The 20,868-nt window shown below is 33.7% G+C and overlaps 1 protein-coding gene across 1 annotated transcript; it reads right to left on the reverse strand.

Annotated features, from left to right (window-relative positions):
* Window positions 1-274: 274 nt before the first annotated feature.
* On the reverse strand, window positions 275-8,361 carry LOC139841615 (uncharacterized). The gene is made up of 11 exons (XM_071831828.1): window positions 7,235-8,361; window positions 6,674-6,681; window positions 4,332-4,531; window positions 4,112-4,172; window positions 3,914-4,012; window positions 3,258-3,352; window positions 3,034-3,147; window positions 2,504-2,571; window positions 963-1,073; window positions 622-829; window positions 275-531 (listed from the first exon to the last, which is right to left on the reverse strand). Exons 1-11 carry the CDS (start codon window positions 8,296-8,298, stop codon window positions 418-420), a joined length of 2,142 nt encoding a protein of 713 aa, XP_071687929.1. The 5' UTR covers window positions 8,299-8,361; the 3' UTR covers window positions 275-417.
* Between the last annotated feature and the right edge of the window lie 12,507 nt (window positions 8,362-20,868).

Below are 20,868 nucleotides of genomic sequence, written 5' to 3' on the forward strand. Positions count from 1 at the left end.
AGTGCCTCGGTAATTGTAAACGAAATACAAGTTAAGTCGTTCGAATGGATCTCGAGTAGAATTAAAGGAAATCATATCGATTGGTTAAATTGGCTTGTAAACCCTTATGTATTTTTAGTTTTATAATCTCGTGTGGGTTGCTTTCTCTGCTTCCCTTTTGTTGTTCGTGTTTTTGTGGATCGGCATTTCCTTTGTGCGGTCGATGCCTTGTTTTGTTTCCTTGTTTTGGTTTTTATTTCATCCTGCTTTTCAAAAAAAATAATCTTAACCATTTTATTATGTCATCAACTATTGCAATACAACATAAGATTAACTATATCATCCATGTTTAAAATAGTGAAACATAAAACATATAACATAACCAATTATAAACAAGTCTTATTTGAAAGCACAACATGAACCTTGTGTTAGGCGGCTTTAGATAGGAGGGGATAAAAAATGAAGTCTGGAAAGAAGATATTCCTTTCCCGAAATCCAAACACCAGTCTGCGACCATTGAATGTCTTCCCAATTCAGATTCTCTTCCAACACCTACAGACAAACACCGTCACGTTTGCATTTCTTGACACAATTCAACATTTCATATTAGTACAAAATGTAAAAGAAAGAACATTTACATACCTGTAGATGTTCAGGTGGCATCGGGATGCCAATTGAGCTCATAATAGTCTGGGGAAGAGGCTTCTTACACACTGACCATCTGAATACATCCATCATATTACTATTACTATTACTATTACTATTATTATTATCGCTATCCACAGCATTTGTCTCCGCTTCATTAGATGTTGCTTTTACCATCTTTTCTCCATTGAAGCATAGCTCATACCTTTGCATTAACACAAAAATACAATCACAATTATAAAGCTAAAAAGAAGAGAGAGAGAAAAAAATACAATTTCTCAATTATAAAAGACAATTTTTCAGTAATAATTCACACCAAAAAATGAGTGGCATGTCACCTGCGTTCATGGCTTTCCAAGTACAGAACTTCACCCTTTTTCAATCTTGCAGAAGTAAATAGAGGCTTCTTCAGACCTTTGTCCGCAATTGCACTTATACTATACTTAATCCTGCAAACACGCAACCTTATATGTCACTCACATATATAGTAATCAAAGATAACTTACAACTACTTGAGGAGTGAATAGTTCATCAACACACATTGAAGAACTGAAGATTGTTAAATTTGAATTGGGTAAGGTTTTTTTTCTATGTTTCTGTTTGTTGTTGTTTTCTAAATTGCAATAAAAGTTAATCCTTTATCCTTTATATCTTCATTAACGGATTTCACAAGTATGTTTATTTCTTCCCCTTTTGTATAGCTAATACGGAGTTAAATTCCTGATATGATCTTATAAGCTACGCAAACCTTAGGTGTTCTGTGGTGTGATATGTGTTGTATGTTATATTTATCGATTACTAGGTGTTAGTCAGGGTTTATGGATCCAATTTATAAATTATTGAGTATAAATATTTGTTAATCGATTGATTTTTGATTATTACACACAGGTGTGTGAGCCCACACAAACTAGCAGCCACTGGCTAGTTGTGGAATTCAGGTTTAATTGTGATTTGTGAACAAAGGCAGTTTGGTTGCTTGCTTACTTTTTACTTTTTCTTTTTGTTTTTGACATCAAACTATGGTAGCTTGAGTCTCTTTGAAGTATGACACACAAAAACGAACACGCCTACTACTTCTGTACTGGACTTTCGACCAGGCATTCTACCTTTTTCGAATCGGAATCAACACCACCGCATTGCGCTCAAACAGTTGAGCAGCCAGTGTTTGATGTTTGATGATTCATCTTTCCTTTTTAACTCGTATATAGCTTTCATAACTTTCTCTAAAAACTCAGACATCTAATTCGACATCTTCGTTTTCCACCACACTTTTGTTGGGTATGTTATTCAGTTGAAGAGTTTATCACCTGTTTGTATTAATTATTTTCTTAAACGCATGTTATTATTTTACCTTTGTTAGTTATTTGTTGGAAATATGTTTGGGTTAATAATTCCATATACCGAGTACCTATACAACCATGTCTACATATTATAAAGGAAATCATATTCAACAATTCAGGAGATCATTTGTTTAAAGCTTTGTATCTTAAATCTCGAAATTGTGAACTATATATCTTTTTACGAATATGAACTGTTTTTTTATGGTTCATATTGAGGTTAACAACTATGCTTTCTTAGGTAAGACATTAATGATTTTGAATTATATGTGTTTGTTGCAAATTTCAGTGGATTATTCCGGCTGGCCATATGAAAATCTCATATGTGTAAGCAGAAACTTAGGCAGCATAGATTGCAAGTACATAGCAAAGTCGTAAAACAACGTTTGGGTTATATTAGGGATATTATTCTGTTAAAACAATAACCTTACAAGCATGGAGGCCAAAGCGTGACTTTTACAAAGTTGCTAAAAATATGCACAAGGCAGATAAAAGAAATAGTAATAAAAGGAGAGGGGCCCATTGTGAATAAGAAGACATACCAGGGTTCATTGCAAAGGTTGTATTGTAATGTCACTTCACGCACAAATCTTTGCTGACGAAGAGCGTTCTATGAAAACAAAATCAAAATAAATATTGTAAGATATACAACTGATCTAGATAAGCAACAAACTGTCACACTATTGCACTTCAACGAGGCAAAAAAAAAAAAAAAAAAAAGTTATATAGCTATCTTTAACTCTTCACATTAGGAATAAATAGGGAACACTAAAGTTTCATAGAAATAGAAATAAACTAAGCCATCAAAAAGTTTCCTTGCTGCAGCAATAAAGTTTCACATAATAGGATTATTTTTTAATGATAATTGTATATTGTATACTAGTATAAACTTAATTGTCTAGGTCTATTATTCACCTTGCACAGCAATTAACTGTTATGCAGCCAGACATATGAGGTAGCAGGAAAGCACGAATACAGAGAGTGAACATAACATGCAAACTAAACGTAAATGTTTAAGTATATGTTGAAATGATGAATTGAATGTTGAAGGATATGAATAAAAATATAATACCGATGCTGCAGCTCTTGTAGTCATCGTGCGTTCTACAACCACAGGAGCAAGAGTAGGTTCTACAGTGGATGTATGTGTAAGACAAGGCTCAAGATCAATTGTCCCACCACCTTTCTGTAATTTATTTGATAATAAAAATAAATAAAATGAAATGGGGTAATAAATAAAATGAAATGGGGTAAGTAACAAACTGTTGAGATAAACAAACAGAAAACTTTTCTCACCTTCACAATGTAACATCGCTCTACACGATAACTGCAACCAATAGCAGCCCCCCATGCACGAGACCGGACATTGTTTCGCAGTGTAGAACCATAACCTACGAATTTACCACAAAATTTGTTAGATCCCTGACACATTATCAACCTAAACAAAAACACATAACGAAGTCCTAACTGATAAAGACTCAAACCTTATAGTTGTATCGAAGGTTGTAAAAGTCGCGAGTCCGGGACGAGTTGGTCGGGACCTTGGAGGGACAAGTCGGTCGAGTTGGGGACGAGACAGGGACGTTGACCAACGTTGAATTTTAGTGATAAATTAAATATATACACATATATTACACATACATATATACATATATCAAACATAAAACATAAATATTTCAATATAGATTTATTGCACAAGATATGATTATACAAAAATGTTTAAAATTTTGACCAACTTTGACTCAGACAGACTTTGACCCGACTTTTAGTGTTGACCGACTTTGAGTTTATCGCCAAAACGAGACGGTTTAGTCCCCAAACTGATGCAACAACCGACTCGGCCGAATTTTACAACAGTGGTTGTATCATGAACATGAAGGTATTTGAGCAAATGGGGAAGACTTAAATACTAAAGTACCACATTACACAAACAATGTTGTGTATAAACGTACAGTTTTGAGGAGGGAGGACTCTGACAGTAGCTCGTAACTCCTGAACAGCAGGTGGAGGAGGAGACGCAGTTGGACGACAGTAGCCAGTGTGCATTAGAACTGAATAAAAGAAAGAAATCAGTTCATAATAAGTTACAATTTCATGAAATACGTAAATGTAATAAACCTGTCATAAAAGAACCATAAAATAAGGTATACCGGCAACCAGATCAGAGTCGTTAGTGTATATGTCTGTGCCCCATAACTGCCCCCCTTTAACCTGCACATGCATTTTACAAGTCAAACATGAAAACTACTATAACCAGGATATTGCAACAAATGATAAAACTGTAATTTATGGTTCAAGGAGGCTTATTCACTTATTGTCATAAGTTTTAGGTAAATGATGCCTAAATAACACTGGAAGCAAATATCTTACTTGGCGATTAGTAGCACAAACATGCTCGGCAGGTATACGAATATCAAGAGTAGGGCCAGTTATCGAGGTTTCAGATGTCTTTAATTTTTCAGATTTTTCATACTCCTTCCATAGTTTTATCAATTCTTGCATGCATTCACCAACTCTGTATAATACAGCTGACACATCACCTTTACCTGTATTCATAATATTATTACAACCTTTCATATGCAGTTAACAACAAAATGAACTAAATTATAGCTACAATGGCCTCTTAACTGCAAAGGGAGTATATATCATATATTACAAAGAACAAATTAAAAGAGTTTCATATTTAAATGCCATTTCTTATTACCCTTGATGTATACAAATTTATTTTGCAGTCGATTACAACAATGTGGATCTGTACTATCGTGTCTTATTTGTAAATAAAGTGAATATATATCAACTTTACTACAAGTAATGCAATGACAAAGAAATAGCAACCTAGGAAACTCAGGCTTACAAACAAGAAACAACACCTAAGGAAGGCACATAAACATTTATTTAATAAACAACATAAATTCAACCACTTAATATTGCTGTAAAATCTCCCAAATTTGGAAGAATTTTTCACCAAAATCAACAAACTGATGCTTGTATTGATTTTCAGTATGTTACTATGAGCATTAGAATCGTAGATATATTGGCTTGTATGCAGGAAACGCATATCCCAACATTAGTTATCATTTTAAACCACCTACAAGATTAGGATTTTTCAAGGATTATCAAATGAAACCCTAAATTAATAAAAAATGAATGTGTTCAAACGAAATTATTCATCCGGACCAAACAATAACTAGCTTGTTATATGAAAACGATATTAGTGATATAGTATTTAGAACATGATATAATTTTGGCGAAACAATATAAATATCTTTCTTTATTGTGCTTATTATTTTATCAAAACCCAAAAAGTAACGTGCGTGTTAGTGTGAAAACACAACTTAATATTAAATGCAGTGTAAGACGTTGACTCATTGAGTTATCATTGCCACATTTAGCACGGTTAGTAAAACATATACGGGATACGTCTAAGGAGAATCTACATAAACTAAAAGGGGTCATATAAACCAATATAAAAGAGGTCATATAAACCAATATAAAAGGGGTCATATAAACCAATAGGTAATAACACGCCATGGGGATCCACCCATACCCATACACTTAATGCACTTAACAGAATATACAGATCTTCACAAATTATGGCAGCCAAACGTATAACACCTTAATACAGTAATACGAATCGAAATAGTCAAAGGGGGTTGGGGGTAATATTTTAACGATTGTTGGAGTTTATAGTATTTTGATATTAAAAACTTAGTTTCCTTGTATAATTAGTTCCCTTTAATTGTGTTTACTTGTTTTACCAAGTTCCTTGATAAGCAAGTTATAGTATAAGGGATACTTCAAACATAGCAGGGAATTTCAATCGATGGGAATTTTATCCTATCCTATCTTAGAATATAACGAAGAAGAAGTCCAAATCTTTTAAGGTGAGCAAGTAACAAAATTACAATAGATATTAATTGGTTCTGAATCAGAAAACATGTATCAGATTTTCAAGAATCTTTTCATCAATTAACAAGATCCAGCTTCAACACTAAGAGTTATATAATTCCTAACTGATTAGTAAAACATTCTTGTAAAAAAAACGTCAGAAGTCGATACAAAGCTTTAATTACTTAGCATGCCATTTTTGGTTACTATTGTATGTTAGACTTGTTAATGGGCCTCTTTCAATTGAATAACTAAGGTTTAGTAGCGGGCCTGTCTCAGTTTTTTTTTTTTTAATATATAAGATTTAGTTAAAAAAAAAAAAAAAAAAAAAAGTAGACAATTCCTTATACACTATGAAAACCATAACACTAGGAAAGCAAAAAAAAATAAAAACTAATGATTGAAATTATTCTTAATGCTTTTCTAGGCTTTAGGGAAAGCAGACCAACCACTCTAAAGAAATCAAACCATTCTGTCTTGTTTTAATGTCAATTTAATTATATCTCAAGTTTCAATAATATACACACTATGGTTTCCAAAAAATGAATGCATCTAGTGTGGTACTAAGTGCTGCAATTACTAATCCTCAGATGATGTAATGTTTTATACGTCAAATTTATTCAAACTAAGTAAAAGAGAAAGATTCCGAGATTGAGCAATAACTAAATCTTAAAACATAAGAATAGAATAACGCAAGATAAAAAGTCAAAATACTACGAAGCACGAATTAAAACAAAGATACTTTTGTACCATGGATGAGTTTAAGTTATTATAAACAAGCATAAAACTCCCTGATCAATTGTTCAAAAAGAATATCTGCTTACCATTAGACCTGCAAAGATTTAATAGGAAAGATACGTCACCAGATGTTTTATGCAAGAAAACAATGATAATAGAAATTATCTTGCAGATATTTAATCTGACTTGAATGCGAAAATAGACAGAATTCAAGAGTTATCAGATGAAAATGTACTTAAAATGGATGGTCAAACAATATATAATACTTAAAAATAATCCGTACAGCCAACGAATATTATTCAAACATGATAAAAAATGTGAGTGTTCAATAATTACAAAGATGTTCAAATACATAGTGAGGATCAGTTAGAAAGGATTATTAAACATGTTTTACAAGTATTTGGATTTTAGTTAAAACTCTACCGCCCTAATTGCACACGAGTGAGAACAAAAAAGGTATATATATTAATATAACATCACAAATCATGTTAATAAAGGAAAAATCATCAAGGATTATGTGATAAGGATCAGATCGAAAAGATAGCATACAAAACTAATTTAGCTATAAATATGACATAATAATTCAATTTTCAAAACTAGTAGTTAGAAGTAATTGATCAAAAAACGTTTCAATTAATAACACATACCGATTGCCAATCTGTGGACTGCCCCTATGTCGAAGCATCAGCTTCCGCTGTTGAACACCATAATTAAAAGAATTCCTCTCTGTGTCGGTACTCCCTTCCACATTATCCAAATCTTTTTCGAAACCTTTGTTTCGTTTCTCCCCTTCAATCTCAACATTTTTCTCTAATGTCTTGTCATTAGTTTCTCCGTCTGTAACTTTCTGATTCTTCTGATCCATAGCTTTAGATGATGATGATAATACATCTGCATCTTTTTCTTTATCTCTCACTTTCTCATTTTCCTTCTGTAAATGTTTTCTATCGATTTCTTTTTCCTTTGTAGGATCTTTCATTTCATTATAGATGTTACTCTGACATTCGTTTCTATCTTTATTATTGTCTCCCCATTCCTGATGTTTCCCATCTTTCCTTTTTATGTCCATATCTTTTACATCAGCCTTGTTTTCCGAAACAGCCTCACGTGCTTCGGTGTAATTCATTTGTCCATGCACATTACTACTGCGTGATGTGTGCCATTGTTGTTCCAAGTTTCCACCAGACTTGTAGTGATCTTTTGATTCTTTCATTGATTTGTATGCTTCCTTTTCAGTCTTAACTTCATACTTGGTCTCTTTATGACCATCGCTCGTATACCTAACATCTTTATCACTTCTAGCACCTTGAAACAATTCTTTTGATTGTGCCTTCACATCACGATTCTCAGCCTTCGAATCTCTAACGTTATTATTAACATTATCTCTTGAATCAAACCTTTCCTCGAGTTTTACAGCATGATCAGATTGAGAGTCGTTCAAGGACGATGATGACTGCATCCGGTACATTGGAAGCAATGGCGATCTGCGTAAATTCGTTTCAGTCCGCGGAACTTTCGGTAAGCGGGCATCGTGTCCGGTATCAAGGGAAGCAGCATGATAATCACTAGGAGCAGATGGATTAGCCAGCTTAGGGTTTGTGGGCCCCATGCTAGAGTATGATCCAGAATCATCTTGTGTATGAGAACACCTTGCAACGGAGGAATTACCTCCACTATCATCGTGCACCCGCTTATTAGGTGTACCACTCATCTTGATCCTGAAATATCAGAGAGTTTATACTTTCCTGTTATACAATCAATTGATGATTAAAATATCTAAAAGAGAATACACTGCTTATAGAAAAAAAATCGATAAATCATATATGTATCACGAGTAAAATGAGGGGTAAATAGGGCTGAAAGTTCCCAACTTCACCAAATTTCCCATTACAGGTACTCAACTTTCTTTAGATTATATAAAGGTATCAAAGGATTTTTTTTTTTTTTTTTTCCCTCAAACAGAAGGGATTTATCGTATATGATTCGGGTAACTTTTTCTAAAATGTTAACTAAAGGATTGTTTGTGTAGTGTGATGCTTCAGATGGTAAAAAATAGCCTTTTGACAGTAAAAAAAATGCAGCACCATCATTCAAAAAAACATTTTGTAGTGCTGTGATGTTTCAAAAGGTCTAAAAATCGGTTTTTGGTAGTATAAAACAACTTAGCTACCTTCCATCAATATAATAAGGGTACCAAAAAAGAGAAATTTGATAAAGCTTGGTACTTTTTGTGCCATTAACCCTAATATGAGGATTCCTTAAAAATCGATTTTGGTTTGATTTAATTGTGAATGTGAATCAAATATACAAATTAGTGAATCAAGGTCTTCTCAAAGTATCCAAAGCCCTATATTAATTTACATGTATAAAAATTAGGTCACAACACAAAAATCCCCAAAGCAACAAAATTCATATAAATGTCGTAGTAACCGATTAACAAAAACATGAAATTGATTAAAAAAAGGAACTTTTCATTCACACAAATCAAAAGGTAACAGACGCAATTACATACAATGTGACACAGTTAAAAACTCCAATTGATCAAATAATGATAGAAATATACAGGAATTGTGATATAACACGAGTAAAGTGAACTCCGTGATGTTGTTTTGAGAACTAGGGTTTGTAAAGTTAAAACGCAATTGGAGTGACATGAAGGTAAAAACAGATTGAAGAAATAAACAATGCAGAGAGAAACTTACAGAAGAATCAGCTGAAAGCAAATGAATGAAGAATGAAAATTGTGAAATTGAAGCCTGATGAACGAAAGGAAAATATGTGTTTAGTAGGAGAGAGACTTTATTAAAGGTAATTCTAGCACATACATTTAATTATCTATTTTACCCTTAATTATATTTATATTTATAATAATAATAATATAAGTTGATCAATTTAGGGGCATAACTAAAAGTTTATGAGATAAAAATATACATGGATCAAAAAGTAGTGTGTGAGGATCACCTCCCAAAGTATTAGAAAAATGTGTTAAGTATAAAACATAAAATAAAACATAGTTTTTGTTTCTTTGCCAAGAAAATAAAAAAAATTAAACATAAATTAAAAAACTTTAAAATGATATAGTGGTGGTGGTATGATAAGACCGTAGTGTAGTGATCTGAACTTTTTCATATTTATATATATTAAATGAAATTGTTATTTACATGATTAATTGTTTCCAACATGTTAAGCAATCAAACTTGTTAAGACTTGATTAATTGAAATAAGTTTCATATAGACAATTCACCACCCAAGTTGACCGGTGATTCACGAACGTTAAAACTTGTAAAAACTTTATGATGTTATATATATGGATGTATATAGTTAACATGGTATTATGATAAGTAAACATATCATTAAGTATATTAACAATGAACTACATATGTAAAAACAAGACTACTAACTTAAGGATTTCGAAACGAGGCATATATGTAACGATTATCGTTGTAACGATATTTAATTGTATATATATCATATTAAGATATATTAATACATCATAATATCATGATAATGTAATAATTTAACATCTCTTTAGATATAATAAACAATGGGTTAACAACATTTAACAAGATCGTTAACCTAAAAGTTTCAAAACCACACTTACATGTAACGACTAACGATGACTTAACGACTCAGTTAAAATGTATATACATGTAGTGTTTTAATATGTATTCATACACTTTTGAAAGACTTCAAAACACTTATCAAAGTACTTTTACTTAACAAAAATGCTTACAATTACATCCTCGTTCATTTTCATCAACAATTCTGCTCGTATTCGTACTCGTACAATACCCAGCTTCTAAATGTATTTATTATTGGTATATACACTCCAATGATCAGCTCTTATCAGCCTTTGTGAGTCACCTAACACATGTGGGAACCATCATTTGGCAACTAGCATGAAATATCTTATAAAATTACAAAAATATTAGTAATCATTCATGACTTATTTACAAGTAAACAAAATTACACATCCTTGAAACACTCAAAACGGATTTAAAACGAAGAAGTTATGGGTAAAAAAAGATTGGATAATTTTTCTTGTTGTAGCTACGTGAAAATTGGTAACAAATCTATATTAATCATATCCTAGCTAACTCATATTGTATTATACATGTATTCTAATATATTATGTAATCTTGGGATACCATAGACACGAATACAATGTTTTGACATATCATATCGACCCATCTATATATATATATTTCGGAACAACCATAGACACTCTATATGCAGTAATGTTGGAGTTAGCTATACAGGGTTGAGGTTGATTCCAAAATATTATATATACTTTGATTCGTGATCTAGCCTGAGGCTTGTATACACGAGGTCGTGGATTGATTCAAGATAATATATATTGCTTTATTTCCTGTACATCTAACTGTGGACAGCTAGTTGTAGGTTACTAACGAGGACAGCTGACTTAATAAACTTAAAACAGCAAAACGTATTAAAAATGTTGTAAATATATTTTGAACATACTTTGATATATATATGTACATATTTGTTATAGGTTCGTGAATCGACCAGTGGCCAAGTCTTACTTCCCGACGAAGTAAAAATCTGTGAAAGTGAGTTACAGTCCCACTTTTAAAATATAATATTTTGGGATGAGAATACATGCAGTTTTATAAATGTTTTACAAAATAGACACAAGTAAATGAAACTACATTCTATGGCTGGATTATTAAACCGAATATGCCCCTTTTTAGTCTGGTAATCTAAGAATTAGGGAACAGACACCCTAATTGACGCGAATCCTAAAGATAGATCTATTGGGCCAACAAGCCCCATCTAAAGTACCAGATGTTTTAGTACTTCGAATTCATCATGTCCGAAGGGAGTCCCGGAATGATAGGGGATATTCTATATGCATCTTGTTAAGGTCAGTTACCAGGTGTTCACCATATGAATGATTTTTATCTCTATATATGGGATGTATATTGAAATATGAAATCTTGTGGTCTATTATTACGATTTGATAAATATAGGTTAAACCTATAACTCACCAATATTTTTGTTGACGTTTAAAGCATGTTTATTCTCAGGTGATTATTAAGAGCTTCCGCTATTGCATGCTATTATATGGACAAGATTTGGTGTCAGCATGCTTGTATAATATTATTTAAAACTGCGTTCGAGATTTATTTTGTTGTAACATATTAATATTTGTAAACCAATATGTATTGGTAGTGTGTAAGTGTGATATTTGTTAGATTATCATTTCTGGATAATCTAAGTGGTGTCTTGTTAATCTTGTCGATAAAAATAAAGGTTATGGTTTGTTTTAAAAACGAATACAGTCTTTGAAAAATGTCTCATATAGAGGTCAAAACCTCGGAACGAAATCAATTAATATGGAACGTTTATAATCAATATGAACGGGACATTTCAGTTGGTATCAGAGCGTTGGTCTTAGAGAACCAGAATTTTTGCATTAGTGTGTCTTACCGAGTTTGTTAGGATGCATTAGTGAGTCTGGACTTCGACCGTGTTTTTCTTCTAAAAAACGATTGCTTAATTTTTTTGTTGGAAACTATATATTATTAACATGTAAATATTATGTGATATATTAATCTCTTAACGTGTTTGATATTGTGTGATAGATGTCTACCTCTAGTATAAATCTCATCGACTCACCTAATAATAATGAAGAGTCGAATATACTTTGGGAAGATTCACAAATTCCCGAAGAGGAACCGGAAGAAGAGGAACCGGAAGAAGAGGAACCGGAAGAGGAGGAACCGGAAGAAGATGAACCTGAAGAGGAGGAACCGGAAGAAGAGGAACCGGAAGAAGAGGAACCGGAAGAGGAAGAACCGGAAGAAGAAGAGGTTCCGGAGGAAGAAATATTGATACCTACAGTAAATCGGTTACATAAAAGAAAATCCTCAACCAACGGACCAAATTCAATAATGGTCAATGGTGTTTCCGCCGAGGAAGCAAAATATTGAGAAGATTACCAATTTTCCGATGAATCGGATCTCGATGAAGATTCCGATGATGTTATAGAAATTACCTCGACCCAATTTAATAAAGCAAAAGAAAATAATAAGGGAAAAGGTATAAAAATAGAGAAACCTGATTCCAACCCCGATGAACTTTATATGTATCGGCAACGTTCGTATTTTCTAAAATGTAACAATAATCCGGGAACCTCTAAACCACCAGGTTTTTCTAAACAATTGTGGAAAACGACAGCTCGTATTAGGGGAGCATCATATATCCCTAAGAAATTAGCAAAACGAACCATGTCCGAAGAAGAAGAAACGAGTGAGTCGGATTAAAGAGTTGTAATCATGTTGTGTAATATATGTAATATAGTGTGATTGTGCTTTTTTGATAAATGTAAAATTGTTTGTATTGTTTGTTAATTATCTTTTATGAATCTAACCTTCGTCTATTTTTACGGTATAAAAACACAAAATGGACGTTAAGGGTAAACAACCGAATATTTTAGAAGACCTACCAGAGGATATGATTGATGAAATATTGTCTAGAGTCGGTCAGAATTCATCAGCACAATTAGTTATTGAAATGCCCCGTTCATATTAATTATAAACGTTTCATATTAATTGGTTTCTTTGCGAGGTTTTGACCTCTATATGAGACGTTTTTCAAATCTTGCATTCGTTTTTAAAAACAACCATAACCTTTATTATTGAATAAAGGTTTTAATGACATAATTTAGATTGTCTATCAAAGACAATCTCCTCAAATAAATAAGTTTTTACACAACCCATTACAATATGATCAAATATATTACAACAAATACTCCGAATGCAAGTTTAAACAATATAAACAATTATGCCGACTCCAAATCTTGACCTTGGGTTGGCATACGATAGCGGAAGCGTTTTTAATATTCACCTGAGAATAAACATGCTTAAAACGTCAACAGAAAAATGTTGTTGAGTCATAGGTTTAATTTCTATATAATAATCATAACATTTAATAAGCCACAAGATTTCATTTAATCAAATGTGCAGGATCATTACAACTGCAAAAATCATTCATACGATGAGTCGCCTGGTAACCGACCTTAACATAGAGCGCTTAAGATATCTGGCATCATACATTCCACTATTCAAATGTATGACAAGAACCCTTCGAAGTACTAAAGCATTTCACTATTCGAAAATGGGGGTGGTTGGTGCCCGTAGATCTACCTTTAGGATTCGCGTCAATTAGTGTTTTTCACTAATTCTTAGGTTACCAAGCATAATAATAATAAGTACAGATATCCGGTATAACAAAACAGTCGTAGAATGTAGTTTCATGAACTTGTGCTTATTTTGTAAAACATTTATAAATTTGCATGTATTCTCATCCCAAAATAATTTAAATAGTAAAAATGGGACTATAACTCACTTTCACAGATTACTAATTCGTCGAGAATTAGACTTGGCCACGAGTTGATTTATGAACCTATAACAATATATACATATATTAAAATATGATCGAAATATATTCACAATATTTTCTTTATTACGTGTTGATGATTTTAGTTGTCCAGTTAGCAGTCCAATGTTAGTAGTCCATAATTTGTCGTACATGAATAACTTAATATATATCTTGAATCAATCCACGACCTAGTGTATACATATCTCAGTATTGATCACAACTCAAACTATATATATATATATATATATATATATATATATATATATATATATATATATATATATTTTGGAATCAACCTCAACCCTGTATAGCTAACTCCAACATTTGTATATAGAGTGTCTATGGTTGTTCCGCAATATATATATAGATGGGTCGACATGATAGGTCAAAACATTGTATACATGTCTATGGTATCTCAAGATTATATAATATACAATATAAGTTGATTAAGTTATGGTTGGAATAGATTTCTTACAAATTTTCACGTAGCTAAAATGAGTAGTTTTTACCAATTTTGTTTTACCCGTCATTTCTTCGTTTCAAATCCGTTTTGAGTGATTTAAGCGGCTACAGTTTCATATTGACTTAACTTTATGAAAGCAAACAGAAAAAGTATAGGTTTATAGTCAGAAATATAAGTTACAAGTCGTTTTTGAAAGAGGTAGTCATTTTCGTCGAAAGAACGACATCTTGATGACTATTTTGAAAAACATACTTTCACTTTGAGTTTAACCATGATTTTTGGATATAGTTTCATATTCATAAGAAAAATCATTTTCCCAGAAGTATAGCTTTTAAATCAAAGTTTTTCATAGTTTTTAGTTATCCAAACCAAAACAGCCCCCGGTTGTACTACGACGGCGTATATCTGGTTTTACGGTGTTCTTCGTGTTTACAGGTTTTAAATCATTAAGTTAGCATATCATATAGATATAGAACATATGTTTAATTGATTTTAAAAGTTAAGTTAGAAGGATTAACTTTGTTTGCGAACAAGTTTAGAATTAACTAAACTATGTTCTAGTGATTACAAGTTTAGCTCTTCGAATAAGATAGTTTTATATGGATGAATCGAATGATGTTATGAACATCATTACTACCTCAAGTTTTCTGGATAAACCTACTGAAAATGAGAAAAATAGATCTAGCTTCAAAGGATCCTTGGATGGCTTGAAAGTTCTTGAAGTAGAATCATGACACGAAAACAAGTTCAAGTAAGATTTCCACTTGAAATAAGATTGTTATAGTTATAGAAATTGAATCAAAGTTTGAATATGAATATTACCTTGAATAAGAAAGATAACCTACTGTAAATAAAAAAGGTTTCTTGATCTTAGATGATGAGTTGGAATAGATTAGAAAGCTTGGAAGTAGTCATGAAGACTTGATATGATTCTTGAAGTGTTCTTGAAAGATGGTTGTTTTTATGATGATTAAAGCTTGTAATTGAAGCTAAAAGATGGTGAAAATGTTTGGAGATGATCAAGTATGATGTTAGGAGTATTTTGAGAGAGAAATTGGAGTGTAAGTATGAGAAAATGGAGTGAAGAAATGGTGTGCATTCATGAATACGTTTTTTACATTTTATAAAGAAAAAAAGATACTTAAGTTTGTTTTCTTGCTAAATAATTCATGCAAGTTGACAAATGATGGTTCCCACATGATCCTTAATCATTTAAGGCTGTTAAGGAGCAGATTTTTATTAGTATAGATGAATAGTAAATACATCTAGAAGCTGCGTATTATACGAGTACAATACCATACATGTACGAGTAGAATTTTTGATGAAAATGAATGAGAATGTAATTGTAAGCATTTTTGTTAACTAGAAGTACTTTGATATGTTTCTTGAAGTCTTTCAAAAGTGTATAAATACATCATAATACATTACATGTATATATATTTAACTGAGTCGTTAAGTCATCGTTAGTCGTTACATGTAAGTGTTGTTTCGAAACCTTTAGGTTAACGAGCTTGTTAAATATAATTGACCCATTGTTATTACACTTAAATGAGATGTTAAATTGTTATGTTAGCATGTTAACATGGTGTATTATCATATCTAATATCATATATATATGTGTGAAATACTATTACAACGATAATCGTTACATATATGTATATTGTTTCGAAGTCTTTAAGTTAGTAGTCTCATCTTATATATATAACTCATTGTTATTATACTTAATGAGATACTTAAATATCATTTAATCAAATCATAAATATATATATCCAAATATATATCCCTTTAATTAATTATTACGATATATGACGTTTGTGAATCGTCAGACAGACTGGGTGTCCAAACGTTTGTATAAAATTCATTCCAAATAACCAAGTCTTAATGAGTTTGATTGCTTAACATGTTGGAAACATTTAATTATGTAAATATTAATCTTATATATATTAGCGGAAAAATCCGGGTCGTTACATTATACACCCGTTAAATTAAATTTCGTCCCGAAATTTGGAATAGTACCTAGTTAACGTGCGATATCGGTAAATAGATGTGGATACTTCTGCTTCATTTGGTCTTCTCATTCCCAAGTGAATTTAGGTCCTCTACGAGCATTTCACCGAACCTTAACGATTGGTATCTTACTTTGTTTGAGTCGTTTGACCTCACGATCCATAATTTCGACGGGTTCTTCGACAAAATTTAGTTTCTCATCAATTTTAATCTCGTCTAAAGGAATAATGACATCTTCGGTAGCTAGGCATTTCTTCAGGTTTGAAACATGAAAGGTGTTATGAATCTTTTCTAATTGTGGAGTCAGCTCAAGTCGATAGGCCACTAGCCCAATACATTTTTCAATCTTAAATGGCCCAATGTATCTTGGGCTCAATTTCCCTCGCTTTCCAAAACGAATAACCCCTTTCCAAGGTGATACCTTAAGCATAACCATATCACCCTCCTCAAACTCTAAAGGTTTCCTTCTAACATCCGCGTAGCTCTTTTGCCGACTCCGGGCTGTTTTCAATCGTTGCTGACTGAATGACCTTGTCGGTAGTTTCCTGGATAATTTTCGGACCTGTAATCTGTTTTTCTCCCACATCACTCCAACAAATCGGATACCTGCACTTCCTCCCATAAAGTGCCTCGAATGGTGCCGCCTCAATACTAGAATGGTAGCTGTTGTTGTAGGAAAACTCAGCTAACGGTAGATGTCGATCCCAACTGCTTCCAAAATCAATAACACATGCTCGTAGCATGTCTTCAAGTGTCTGAATCGTCCTTTCACTCTGCCCATCAGTTTGTGGATGATAGGCAGTACTTAAATCTAGACGAGTTCCCAACGCTTCGTGTAATGCCTGCCAGAATCTGGAAGTAAATCTGCTATCACGATCAGAGATAATAGAGATTGGTATACCATGTCTAGAAACAACTTCTTTCAGGTATAATCGTGCTAATTTCTCTATACCATCCTCTTCTTTTATTGGCAGAAAGTGTGCTGACTTAGTAAGACCATCAACTATTACCCAAATCATATCATAACCACCTGCGGTTCTTGGTAACATAGCAATGAAATCCATGGTAATGTTTTCCCATTTCCATTCTGGGATTTTAGGTTGTTGGAGTAGACTCGATGGTTTCTGATGCTCAGCTTTGACTTTAGAATAAGTCAAACATGCTCCTACATATGTGGCTATATCGGCCTTCATTCCTGGCCACCAAAAGTTTCTCTTGAGGTCTTGGTACATTTTCCCCGCTCCGGGATGTATTGAATATCTGGTTTTATGTGCTTCATCTAGTACCACTTTCCTCAAATCCCCATTCTTTGGTACCCAAATTCTTTCAGCTAAATACCTGGTTCCGTCTTTTCAAATATTAAGCTGTTTTTCTAATCCTTTGGGTATCTGCCTTCCAAAAATTCCTTCCTTCAAAACCTTCTGTTGTGCCTCTTTTATTCGAGTAGTAAGATTAGTATGAATAATCATGTTCATAGCTTTTACTTGAATAGGTTCTCTTTCCTTTCGACTCAAGGCATCGGCTACCACATTTGCTTTCCCTGGGTGGTAACGGATTTCACAATCATAATCATTTAGCAGCTCAACCCATCTACGCTGCCTCATGTTTAGTTGCTTTTGATTTAAAATATGTTGGAGACTCTTGTGGTCGGTGTATACGATAAACTTGACCCCATATAGATAATGCCTCCACATCTTTAATGCAAAAACAACAGCGCCCAATTCCAGATCGTGTGTGGTGTAGTTTTGTTCATGAATTTTGAGTTGTCGAGAAGCATATGCAATCACCTTCTTCCGTTGCATAAGAACACACCCAAAACCCATTCTTGATGCGTCGCAGTAGATAACGAAATCTTCCATTCCGTCAGGTAACGATAAAATAGGTGACGTAGTCAACTTCTTTTTCAACAATTGGAAGGCACCCTCTTGTTCGGAAGTCCATTCATACTTCTTCCCCTTATGTGTCAAGGCAGTTAAAGGTTTGGCTATTCGGGAGAAATCTTGAATAAATCTCCTATAATAACCAGCTAAACCCAAAAATTGACGTATTTGCGTTGGAGTTTTCGGGGTTTACCAATTTTTGATGGATTCGATCTTGGCGGGATCAACTTTGATTCCATTACTACTGACTACGTGACTAAGAAATTGTACTTCATTTAACCAAAAAGCACATTTAGAGAACTTAGCATAAAGTTGCTCTTTTCTTAACAACTCTAACACAAGTCTCAAGTGTTGTTCGTGTTCTTGGTTATTCTTCGAATAAATAAGGATGTCATCAATAAAGACGATAACAAACTTATCTAAATATGGACTACATACTCGGTGCATGAGGTCCATGAAAACTGCGGGTGCATTGGTTAGACCGAATGGCATAACCATGAATTCGTAATGGCCATAACGAGTTCTGAAGGCTATTTTTGGTATATCGGCTTCTTTAACCCTCAGTTGATGATAACCCGACCTTAAGTCGATTTTGGAGTATACGCTCGAACCTTGGAGTTGATCAAATAGGTCGTCGATTCGGGGTAAAGGGTATCAGTTTTTGATGGTTACTTTGTTCAGCTCAAGGTAATCGATACACATGAGAAAAGACCCATCTTTCTTTTTAACGAACAAAATTGGAGCTCCCCATGGTGACGTACTAGGTCGGATAAAACCACGTTCTAATAATTCTTGTAGCTGACTTTGTAATTCTTTCATTTCGATGGGCACAAGTCTATATGGAGCACGAGCTATTGGTGCTGCTCCTGGTACAAGATCTATTTGAAATTCAACAGATCGGTGTGGAGGTAGTCCCGGTAATTTGTCCGGAAACACCTCAGGAAATTCTCTTGCAACAGGAACGTCATCGATTTTCTTTTCTTCTTTTTTAACCTTCTCGACGTGTGCTAGTATGGCATAGCAACCTTTTCTTATTAGTTTGCGCGCCTTCAAACTACTAATAAGATTTAATTTGGCATTACCCTTTTCTCCGTACACCATTAAGGGTAACCCGTTTTTTCTCGGAATGCGAATCGCCTTCTCATGACAAACAACTTCGGCTTTCACCTTGGACATCCAGTCCATTCCAATAATTACGTCAAAGCTTCCCAATTCCACCGGTATCAAATCGATTTCAAACGTTTCGCTAACTAAACTAATTTTTCGATTTCGGCAAATTTTATCAACCTTAATTAGTTTACCGTTTGCTACTTCAACTATACACTTTTTATCCAAAGGCGTTAACGAGCAATTTAATTTGGCACAAAATTCTCTACTCATATAACTTCTATCGGCACCCGAATCAAATAAAAGATAAGCAGGTGTATTGTTGATAAGAAACGTACCCGTAACAAGCTCCGGGTCTTCCTATGCTTTCTCTCCATTAATGTTGAAGGCTCTCCCACGGCCTTGCCTATTTCCATTCCTGCACTGGTTTATGGTATGGCCCGGTTTTCCACATCCATAGCAAACAATGCCGTTATTATTTATTTAGGCATTATTTACTCCTTTGTTTCTATTTTGTCCGTAGACTTCACACTTTGCCGCAATATGGCCATTCCTATTACACTTGGTACATAATTCTCTACAAAACCATTCCGGATGAAACGTATCACACCTGGGGCATATAGTTCTTTGCCTCCTGTTGTTGTTGTTGTTGTTGTTGTTGTTGTTGTTGTTGTTGTTGTTGTTGTTGTTAGGGTTATTGTTGTTGAGTCATTTGTTGTTGTTATTGTTGTGATTGGGATTGTTGTTGTTGTTGTTATTATTATTGGGATGGTTGTTGCGGTTATTGTTGCGGTTGTTGTTGCGATTATTGTTATTGTTGGGGTGGTTGTGATTGTTGTTGTAGTTGTTGTTTTGATTGTTGTTGTTGTAACGGTGACCCTGATCACTGCTTTTCTCCCACTTTCTTTTCCCTGTTTCATTATGGCCTCCTCGACCGCTTCTTTCTTTATCCTTCCTGTAATTTGGCCTATCAATTTGTGGGCTATACGGCTCGCTTTCTGCATTGTTGCAGGATCGTTAGCACCTACATGCTCTTGGATTCGTTCCGGCAACCCTTTTATGAATGCTTCAATTTTTTCTTCTTCGTCCTCAAATGCTCCAGGACACATTAAAGCCAGTTCATTGAAACGTCGCTCGTAGGTAGTGACATCTAACCCTTAGGTTGTCAGTGCTTTAAGCTCTGTCTTGAGTTTGTTGATTTCGGTTCTAGGACGGTACTCTTCCGTCATCATGTGCTTGAAAGCGGACCATGGAAGTGCGTAGGAGGTATTCTGTCCTACGTAATCCATGTAGGTATTCCACCATGTCAAAGCAGTACCCCTGAAAGTATGTGTAGAATATTTAACTTTATCCTCTTCTGCGCAGTTGCTGATTGCGAACACGACTTCAACCTTCTCTGTCCACCGCTTTAGTCCAACGG

The sequence above is a fragment of the Rutidosis leptorrhynchoides genome, chromosome 4, assembly GCF_046630445.1.
Source record: "Rutidosis leptorrhynchoides isolate AG116_Rl617_1_P2 chromosome 4, CSIRO_AGI_Rlap_v1, whole genome shotgun sequence".
In the NCBI taxonomy this organism is placed as follows: Eukaryota; Viridiplantae; Streptophyta; class Magnoliopsida; order Asterales; family Asteraceae; genus Rutidosis; species Rutidosis leptorrhynchoides.

Coding starts and splice junctions, on each gene's coding strand:
- LOC139841615 (XM_071831828.1), bottom strand. CDS start 8,298: ATGAGTGGTACACCTAATAAGCGGGTGCACGATGATAGTGGAGGTAAT. Junction 4,173..4,331: donor TTTGTGCTACTAATCGCCAA/GTAAGATATTTG, acceptor ATGCATGTGCAG/GTTAAAGGGGGGCAGTTATG. Junction 3,148..3,257: donor AGCGATGTTACATTGTGAAG/GTGAGAAAAGTT, acceptor AATAAATTACAG/AAAGGTGGTGGGACAATTGA.